The following is a 10,495-nucleotide window of genomic DNA, read 5'->3' as shown; positions in this document are numbered from 1 at the left end:
TAATCAGGCTCTAACAGAATCCAGGATCACCAGAAGCCCCCAAAAGCACTTGGAATCGGGGAGGTCCTATGTTTAAGCTCCTTATTTCCTTCAGTTTCGTTTTCTTGGCGCAGACAGTTTTCCTGTGATGAATGAATATTTTGACTTGGTGATTAATCACAGCTATACTGGAAGACCTGCCTGCATGTTTCCTCCCACAGAATCCTGCAACAGCTTCCTCGATGCCACAAACTGCAAAAGGGGGGCTCCCAAAATTGTTTTAATTGACAACCAACCAGGAAGTTGAGCATGGAAATCTCCACATGAGACATCTATAATTATAGTTCCTCCTAAAAAGAAATGGGCCATCTTCTGTTTGTCCTTTAATGTTGAGAAAAGGGCAGAATTTTTCCCCAAAGTCTTCAATTTGAAAATATTGGTCTTTATATGCATCACCACTCCTTCTTTCCCTGAGCCCTTCATGATGCTTTAGGGGAGCTTTTAAAACTTAACTTCCTAACAGTAAGTCCTTCTGAAAGGAGAGTTTCCTAAATTCATTGATCCTCTTTTGCCAAGCTCACTGGATCTGGACAAATTAAACATAGTAAAGATTTCCTATGCCAATTCAGAGTACATTCTCTAAAAATTCAGAAAGCTTTTCTTCAACTCCAAGACAAAGAAATGAGAGAAAGGTAGGAAGGACAGGAGCGAGGAAGGGTTGGTGAGAGAGAGAGAATAAATCATGTAAAATATATATTTCCAAATCCGAAAGGACAAAACAATTCAACTAACATATATTAACCTTTATTCTATAACAGAGACATAAATAATTTTATGAATTCATATGACCTATACAAAAGACAAAATAAGATATTGCACTAAGTTTAGCTTGGGCTATTTGGATTTCGTATTAACTAAACAGATAAATCTATACAATTTAAGGAGTTAAGGCAAAACCAGATGATACTTCAAACACAACAGGAGGTTTGAAAAATAGGTGTAATTAAAAACAAGGGCATCCCATCTCCAGTTAATAAAGTGGTCATGTCTAAGGGAAAAAAAATCCCTTAGGTTCTTAAAAAGTGGTTACTATCAATCACGTTAATTAAAGTGAGAAATAAAGTGTAAGATTTCCCGTGGAGGAGAGCTGTTTAGCGGAGGTTTGACGATTAGCACTTAGAATTCGGGTAAGCAACTTTTTCCTTGTTAGATTTATGATCTATTCTTCCTATTAGAAAATATAATTTGGAAAATATGACTCTTTCACATATATAATTAAAATACAACTATGAAGCAGTTTTTTTAAAGGGAAGTCCTGATGGTGACCTCATAGAGTAAATTTGCAGACAAGCCATTACCCTATTTGTAGAGAAGACACAAAGCCAGCAGTTACCTTAAGAAAACCCAAAAAAACGAATTCCAAAGCAATAAAAACAAGTGAAACCAGTATATCAACACAGCACACAATTCTTTGGCAGTATCACACAAATCGTTGATTGAAGTCAGAACTTTTATACAGTTCTCTAATTCTCAGACCCGGTTGCCGGTCTTTGAAAACTAACTAAATAAAATGCCACATCTGCAACGAATTCAGTAATTCCAGGAAATTAAATTCAGAATAAACCTTGCAGACAGCTCTGAACTGTTACACTTAAGCATAGATGGGTATCAACTGCTGTGAGTCTCGATCCAAGTACACGGAAACGCACACGCACAAAAATAATCTGTGGAGCTCAGTCCTGCTTCAAACAGGCCTAGCCTCCTTACAGAGAATCCATATTCACCCATGAGAAACCAAGAAAAGACATCAATCCGATGATGAGGAAATGATCTTCCAGGAACTCAGGGGTGGGCCGCCCCTCACCTGGATGAACATCACGAAGAAATCAAATTCTATAGGGGGAACACCAGAAAGCCAGAGAACGTGGAATACTGCCAGCCTCCGACCAAGTTACCTTTCTCCAGTTTTAGGTAAACCTTATCCTCTTTATCCAGGTAGAGCAGGACCCCATTCGTGGCAGCCTCACGTGTAACGTCTTTATCCCCAGCGAAGGCAGATATTACTGGTTTTCCATTTAACATCAGGTTAACCTACAAGGAAAAAAAAAAAACACTGAAAAATCTCTCTCTAAAGTCAAAACAAATGAATGAATAAAACAAAACAGAAACAGACTCACAGTTACAGAGAACAAACTAGGGTTACCAGTGAGGGGAGGGAAGTGGGAGAGGAAGGTAGGGGTAGGGAATTAAGAAGTAAAAATCACTATGTATCAAATAAATAGGCTACAAGGATATACTGCACAGCACAGGGAAATACAGACATTATTTTATAATAGCTTTAAATGGAATATAATCTATAAAAATGTTGACTCACTATGTTGTACACCTGAAACTAATATTGTGGATGAAAGAAAGAAAAGAAAAGAAAAGAGAAAGAAAGAAAGGAAGTCAAAGCATCTATGAGGGGCAGGGGGTAAAAAATAATGTCTAAAATGACCAACCTGGTAAAATAACTGATGTTCAGTAAATATATCCCTTTCCTTTCAAATTAGCAGATAGTGGTGGCTAGGCTTAGTATGATCTTACCGAGCTGATCTTTTTTAATTAAAAAAAAATTTTTTTTAATTTCTCCCATAGAAATTTCCTTAAATGCTCACAGAAGAATACCATCCATGGAGAGCAACCTAGCCATGTGAAAACTGGCTTCCCTTCAGCACATAACTTAAGCCTACTGTTGAATACTTTATTTACCTCTTGTATTCAGTAGCAAGTTTTTGGCAATGACGTGAGCCTGTGGCTTCCCAGTACATTAGCAAAAAGAGCCCCAGTGCCCTTTGCTCTGAGAAACCCAGGTACAGCAAGGTTCTACTAACATCCTTGCAGGTTTACTGTACCGCTGAGACATGCAGAGTGCTAAAAATCAGTTGAAATTATGGAATATGTGTGTTGTGATTTCTTCATTTTCCCTGATAAGAAATGTGTATTAAAAATAATAATCACCACTACCACTGAAGATTTTAATGATGGATAATTACCACAGAATCAAATCTAATTTATTCCCTTCTCTCCATACTACAATTTTGATTATACTGTGTTAAACATTACAAAAATTTCTAAATGTTGGGGCTTGGGAAAAGCTTTTCCATGGAAGTAAATTTGTTTACTAAATATTCATTCCTTTTATGTTAAAAATAATATTGAATAAATTAAATCTGAGGCCTATCAATTTATCCATTCACTAGGATATGTAAAAGTAGTAGATGAGTGTGTAATCTATCATTCACATGGACATAGTATACAATACAAACATTGAACATATGATAAAAAGTTATCCTAGAATTCCATAGACATGTATTGGTGTTATTGGGTGCTGGCATATTAGAATACTATAGGAACTAGCTTCATCATTGTCCTTGAGTGTAAACTCAAGCCCGTTCCTTAGAAAGCACAACACAAAATATATTAACTGTGAAACTGCAATTGGTAAGAATCCACCAACATCAGAGTAACTGAGGATAAACTACTTAGAGGATAAGCACAGCACATCGTTTCTTTAAAAGTATATTGAATAACTGTTCCTTCATAGATTTATTCTCAGTCGTTAACTGTAGCTCATAATTTTAATGATGACAGCAAATTTGTTTTAATTATTTAGTAGTTACTTGTAAAGCTCTGATAGTCTTACTAGTTTTTTTCTTACAAATTCAGGTAATTTTTGCACATGCGTTAAAAGCAACCAAGATCTTATAAAGAGATTTGTGTCACTGAATTTTTACTAAGCAATATTTTTTAAGTGACATTGTTATTAACGTAATAAGTTCAATTGCTTATTCTTCTATATGCTTCTTGTCACATGCCTTAATAGATGTTATTGGAAATTAAGTGTTTTAAAAATAAACTACTATAAAGATGGTTGTTTATTTTTACAATGAAAACACATCTTTGGATAAATACTTAAATACATAACCCACTGCTGATAAACACTGTCGCTTGAGGGTACAGAGGGAACAGGTCGAAAGACATACCTGGATTGTTTGGCTCTGGTAGACTTTAATTACGTGAAAACTGAAACTGTAAATTCCTTTCCTTGGTGCTACAAAGACAGACTCCAGGGTGAAAAAATTACCCACATTTACTAGGATCTACAAATAAAAAGAATAAACAACAGTCAATTATTACAATATTCTCTTCTGTAAGTAAAATAAGTTTTCCTCCTTCCTTTTTCTTTTCCTTTCTTTTTTCTTTCTTTCTTAAGAAAGAAAACTAACTTTTACAACCATAGAAAATAAAACATTGAGTTCTATTCCTTCTTTCTTTAGTGACTTGGAAAACAGATTTGTACATTGGAAGGTTCTTCTGTCTTTTAAATGGTATAAGAAAAAATAAAGTGACAGCTTTGTAGTCATGCCTCAAATCCAGCAAGGCCCAACGGCTCTGGAAACATCTAGAAACATGTGAGGGCTTATAAATATTAGCTTTACCTTGAGAGTCAAATAAAAGGCTTCTGCCACATATTTACGCGCCCACCCTCTACGAGCCTTCACAGTGTCCAGAGGTGACGTGTCCAAGCCAGCCAATTGGGATCCATGGGCTCTCTGCAGTCATTCCCGGACACACCACACAGAGGCCTGGACACTCCCTCCACCGTGTGACATAGTCCATGACAATGAACAGTTGGTACACAGAGTGAGCTGAATGCCCAGCCCTCCTCTGAGGCTCGGCCAAACCTCTGCTAAGCCCCACGGCCATTTGTTTCATTCCTATGCCATCCAGGCCTTAATTATAATATTTTGGCAATGACTCAGGCTTTGCAGGCTGCCAAAGAGTAGAGACTGTGAAACAGGTGGCCTTCTTGTGTTCCTCCCACTGTTACCCGTCATCCATTCCCTTATCAATCACCTGCTCTTCATTTAAAGTTCAAGGGGCAATAACAAAGTAGAATAAAGCACTGGTTCCCAAGAAAACAACAGTGCATTCTGTATTCTGATTCTACTGGTTATGAAATTAGCTCTGAATTTCAATAAGTGACCTCATAAGCTAAATGTCACATAGGTATGACCCTTCCTGTGAAGAAGAGCAGGAGAATGTATGTGTGTGTGTATTGCAGGGGCGGAGGGCAGGATATAACTAGGGTTTCTTCCATTTCTCTCCAGGAAATAAACCTATAAGTGGCATTCGAAAAAATCAGATGTCCTTATAAAGATACATTTCCCCTATATCAATGGCAATCTGCTACTATCTCTTTTAAACACTACATTCATGCTAATATTAAGCCCTTTGCATAATTCCCTAAAGACATACTATTGCCTGTGAGCAGTGCACCAGAATTATAGTGATGGTCAGGTAGATGTACCAGGCTCTACCCCCAAATTAAAATGTATGTTTGTGTATCATTTTATTCTGAGGTTACACCTTTTTCCAAGTAAGCATCAGATTTCTTTCTCTGACCCGATGATCAATGGTCTTTCAACAACAAATCACAAGCTATGCAATAATTCCTAACAGAGATTTTACAAAGATTTGTTTAAGCACATTTAAAATAATTTGAGGTACTTAGCAGGGACTTCCTGAATCAGATACAAGTAGCATATTTCATTAGCAATAATGGAACGGGCTGATTAGTGTTGACTACACGTAAGGCTGGATGTTGACTCCACATTGTAATTAGAGCATCCAGGCACATCCAGACTTGTAACTAAATGTGTCTTGTTGTCTCTAAGATGCATGGGCACCGGAAACAGAAGAACAAACCCTTCTCCTCTTCTGACAGAAAGGTCACTGAAAAGAATGCACTGTACAGAGGATAGTGCTATGTCCACAGCACTTAATTAACGCATTGACATACAAACCAGGGGTCCTGCTAGACTTCATTTCCATCAAGATGGAAAATAGTGCACCAAAACCCCAAAGGGGCTGCTTACTTCTTTTAAAATGATGGCTATTCAATAGGAAGCCCCAGAGAGGCATTCTCTGTCTTTGGCCAGCTGGAGGGTATATTACTTAGGAACAATTAAGTAAGGAATAGAAATGTCACCTCATCCCTTCCCTGGCACGTCCTGCAGCACCACTTAACCTGTGCTCTTGCCCATGCGGCACACAACTGTGAACTACACATACGACTTTGGAATTTAAAAGACTCTGGGCGCTGTTGACGTTGAAATGATACCCCTGGAGTCTGATTTCAGTTTTAAGACTCCTTGCTAAGCTGATATCCTGGGGTTTCTCATCAGCCAAACCCCAGAGCTCCAGATCGCTAAAAAAAAAAAAAACCCACAGCTTTCATCAGTTCCTCCCCCACCCCCTATCCTCAGCCCCCAAGTCTGTCTTTCCCCACTAATTTGCATGTCTCTGGAAGGACCGGAGCAGGGGAAGGGAGAATGGGTCCCCAGCGCTTCCCTACGGGAGCTCAGTGCAGCTGCCCGATTCCTTTTCCTCTCCTTCTCTCAACTTTTCTCCAAGTAGCAGAGAAGGGCTTTCCGCTACAGCGGTACCTGCAATGTATGTGGGGATCCTGGCGGCGGAAAGGTGGGCGAGATGAGACCGGGGCCACAGCTTCCCACACTCTCCAGCCACCCGCGAGATCTCTGCAGAGATCTCTTTGGGGAGCCCCCGGAGCTCTCTTTGGGGAGACGCTTCTCCACCTGGGAGAAACAAATCATTTATCCAGCATCAGAGAGAGTACTGTGCCCGAGAACGGCCTCGGCGGCACCCGCAGAGGAGTCTGAGCCAGGGGGCCGAGTTCTGGCCAAGAGATGGCGAGGTCCAGGGACCAGGATCCTGCCAGCTCCTATGGACCTGTTGCTGTTAAACTTGTGCTGAGCTCTCGACGCCCGGCCCTACACGCCCGGCCTCTCTCGCACCACCCCAGCAGCTCTTCCGGAGGCCAAGAGGGAATGGGGGCGGGGTGGCGGCGGGAGAGACATCAGAAGTTTCAGACCAAGACCTCTGGGGAGGCGAGTGCCGAAACGATCCCCCAAATCGCAATCAGAGCAGCTGAACCCGCGCCTGAGCTGCCTGGACATCGCCCCTCCCGCCACCGGACTCCTGACACCCCGCGTCCCTCGGGGTCTGACCTGATCGAAGTAAATGATGCGCGTCTTGTTGCTCATCTCCGACGGCTCGTGGTTGGTGCTCCGCACCGCCGAGAAGGCGACCTTGGAGTTAGCCGCCCGGACCGAGATCCCCAGAGGGGAGGAAGAGGAGCCCTTGGAGTCCGTGGCCGGGTTCGAGTCGCACACCACGAGGCACTTGCCTTCCAGCACGATGGGCTCCGTGTCGTTCTGCGCCCAGACGGGCAGCCCGGGCAGAGTGAGGGCCAGCAGCACAGCCGGCACCACGGACAGCGCCCGGCCCCCGGAGCCCATGGTGAGCCTCGTGGCCAGCCGGCGGGCGCTTCTGCTCGCCCGCGTCGCCTCCTACCCCGCGACCCCGGAGCTCGGCAAGATGCCCGTGGCTAGATCGACAGCGCTGCGGGAACGGCGGCGGCGGCGCGCACACTTCCAATCCTGTGGTTTGAAGTCAAAGTCTCCCCTCGCGCTCTCTCGCTGGCTCTGCTACCTTTGTCCTTTAAGGAGCTCATGCAGAACCCCCTATACCCCACCCTCCTCCGCCCAAGAATCAGCCCTGCCTGGGGCCCCTGCACCCACCCTTGTTCCTAGACATCTAAAAGTCACCAAACCCTCACATTCACACCTCAAAGAGGAAAATGATAAATTCTCACCCCAAACCCAAGCACCCCCGGGTGAACCACGAAGCAGGAAAAACGAAGGGGACTCAGAGAAGCCACGGGGACGGTGGATGCCGAGCGGTGCCGGTGTCGGTCCAGTACGTGTCTGGCTCGCGGCAGGGACGAATTACAGAAGCAGAAGGTGTTTCCCGGATTGGGAAGAACGCGAGGCTGTGTTCACGGCCAGGTCTCCGGCGACTCTCAATTTCGCTTAGCCAAAAATTCCCCAAAGCTTGGTGTCTCTCGGAAGTCGGCAGCTACGCATTGGCTAGCCGGGTCCCCAGCACGGAAAGCACGAATTCGCGGGATCAGTTCTCGGGTGCAGAGCGGCTCGGCCGGCGGGGTCCTCTCCTGCCTCGGCCGCACGCCCGGAGTCCCTGCGCACAACTTTCTCTGTCCTCGCGCAGCCGGGAGAGCGCGAGGCGGGCACACGCGCGCTATTTATAGGAGCGCACGTCCGGCTGGGGTTGGCTTCTGGCTCAACCCGCCGGCTCCCGGGAGAGGGGAAGAAGGAGTCCGGTGACCCCAGCTGAGCAGCTCCTGCCTGGCGCTTAACGCACCGCGGGGCAAGCGGGGCGCACAGCACTGCTGGCTGCCAAGGTCTGTGGCCACCCAGCCCCGGGGAGCGCGCAGCAGGGAGACTGTACCCAGGGAGAGGCGCCCACCGCCCTGCGCCTAACCCCAGCTCCGCGCCTGCTCGCTCCCTCCTCGGTCTGGGCCGGCGGAGGGGGCTGAGGCTCCCCTCGCCCCTCCCGAGCACCGGACTCCGCCGCCGAACGCCCTCCGAGCGGAGCGCGGCACTGCCAGCCCCGGCTGCGAAGCTGGATGGGCAGCAGCGGCCTCGCGCGGCGCGCTGCTTGGCACCTGGGAACCCACGCCGCCGTCCCGACCGCGCCTGGCCCAGAGCCTGCCTCCCCAAGCCCTGGGGCCTGGCGAGCTCCGGGAAGCCTTGGGACGGACCAAAGCCGCTGGGGGCCGCTGGGAGGAGGTGCCTGAGGCCTTCCGCTCCGGGAAGAGGAGCCTCAAAAGCTTCAGGGCGCGCCTTCCCACCCACACCGCGAATCCACCCCAGGCAAGGCCAGAAAAAGAGAGAGGAAGTTAACTCAGCAAGGATCAGTCCTCCGGAACCTTCCCCCTAAAAAAAGCCAAGCCCCTCCTGAGAATGCCACACCTTTCTCCCTCTTGAAGTGCCCCGCCCTCCCCCCCTGTGCCACCCCGTTGCCACCTTGGCCTCTGATTGGCAAGGTTTATCTTCCTCTTCCGCAGCCATCACTGGGAGGGAAAGGCTTGTCTCTGCGACGGGCTGCGTGAACTTGGCCAAGTCACCTACCCTTTCTGAGAGGAAGGGACTCCACTAATTAAGTTCCCATCCGCCCGCTGGTTCTATGATGCTTTGGAGTCAGGTCACTCCCTTCCCAAATTCCTTTTAGTGTCCCAGCTGCCAGAGGACAGGCCCCACATCTTTAATCAAAACAGCATCCCCATCAGCCATTCGGAGCTCCTAGAAATGTACTGACTAATTATTCACTGAGGGGGTGTTTATTGAGCAGTCTCCCGGATAGATGGCTTTCTAGTCTTTCCTGAAAGAAGAAGAGCCTCCTTAGCATGGATTCAAGTCCCTCCACAACAGAAGCCAGACCTGCATCTCCAGGCTTGTCCCCTCATAAGGCCCTTCCAGAGGGCTGGGTGTTGAGTCATAAGCATTGCACTGCAGCTCCAATTGTTAAAATAGTAAATACTCCTACTGGTTGGTATTTCCCTAGCCCTTAGCTCCCTATAATCTTGCAACTAAAGAGTTGGTGCCTGGAGCCAAAGGGGCCTCCAGATTCTCCTCCAATGGGGCATCAGTTCTGATTGGCAGGTGCTCCTGCTGTGCTATTTGTAACGATGTTGAATGTCACTAATCTAAGCTACAACCAAAAAGAGTGAACTAGTGCCTTCTGAAAACGGCCACCATTTCCCCCACCCCAAGACTAGGGCAGCTTTTCACCTGAACCCTTGCTGCACTTTGTAACTCTCTCCTGGCTTCTACCACAGTCTGCCTGGACAGCAGCTGAGATTTCTTCTCGTTTGATGCTGCCTTTGGAGGACAGGGGCTGGATCTAATCTGGTTCCCGGTTTGCGTAAGTAATTTGCCTTCCTTGTCCAAAACAGCTGTTTAGTAACTAAGACCTGGGCTGTTCAATTTTGGGCTGGAAGGAGTTTGAGAAAAAAGCTCTGTTGACTACAGAATTGTTAAATTGTCAATAAGCTGTCTTCCCTACCAACCCCAATATATTCTCTCTGTGTCCTTTTCTTCTCTAGGCATTTTTCTTTCTGCAAGAACTCAGATTTAAAGAAACTTCTTCCCTCCCTCCTCTTTTCCTCTCCAAAAGTACTCATTTCCTAGCCCCCTAATCCAGCAGAGTGACCATATTAGGGACTCAGTAATTGATTGTGAAATGACTGGCTGCTCCAGATAGAATGTCAGTATCAGTCATTCACCTTATAGTATAAACTGGTTTAAATAAATCTCTCTTGGTAAAATTTAAATTCAGGCCTCCTGGGTAACTGGAGATGAAAGTCTTGGCTCCTTACTAAAAGGTGTTCCCCTATTCAGGGTGTTCTAAAGATGTGGAACATCACATTTTCTTTTGACTCCCACTGAGAGAAGCTATCCGATATTGTAAAGCACAGGGTCCTGTCTCCCTTTCCCACCATGGGTGATTGAACAAGGATAGCCCCTGTATTCTAGGGCTGGCAATCCATTTGATGCCAGAGATCTGTGACTTACATGTCCTGACTCAGCCA

The 10,495-nt window shown here is 45.9% G+C and overlaps 1 protein-coding gene across 1 annotated transcript; it reads right to left on the bottom strand.

Moving 5' to 3' along the window:
• Positions 1–767: 767 nt before the first annotated feature.
• On the bottom strand, positions 768–8,617 carry CBLN4 (cerebellin 4 precursor). Its single transcript, XM_036826575.1, has 3 exons — positions 7,053–8,617; positions 4,005–4,121; positions 768–2,070 (listed from the first exon to the last, which is right to left on the bottom strand). Exons 1-3 carry the CDS (start codon positions 7,341–7,343, stop codon positions 1,873–1,875), a joined length of 606 nt encoding a protein of 201 aa, XP_036682470.1. The 5' UTR covers positions 7,344–8,617; the 3' UTR covers positions 768–1,872.
• Positions 8,618–10,495: the final 1,878 nt, after the last annotated feature.

Source organism: Balaenoptera musculus, chromosome 15 (assembly GCF_009873245.2).
Source record: "Balaenoptera musculus isolate JJ_BM4_2016_0621 chromosome 15, mBalMus1.pri.v3, whole genome shotgun sequence".
Taxonomy (NCBI): domain Eukaryota; kingdom Metazoa; phylum Chordata; class Mammalia; order Artiodactyla; family Balaenopteridae; genus Balaenoptera; species Balaenoptera musculus.
The sequence above is the reverse complement of the archived record's forward strand: the minus strand, read 5'-3'. Positions and strand labels throughout refer to the sequence as shown.

Bases quoted from the DNA above. Each gene is read 5' to 3' on its own strand.
- CBLN4 (XM_036826575.1), bottom strand. From the start codon at position 7,343: ATGGGCTCCGGGGGCCGGGCGCTGTCCGTGGTGCCGGCTGTGCTGCTG. The intron at 4,122-7,052 runs GTCAGACCCCGA...TTTTATTTGTAG, and splicing joins GCATCATTTACTTCGATCAG to ATCCTAGTAAATGTGGGTAA. The intron at 2,071-4,004 runs GTATGTCTTTCG...TTTTCCTTGTAG, and splicing joins ACCAGAGCCAAACAATCCAG to GTTAACCTGATGTTAAATGG.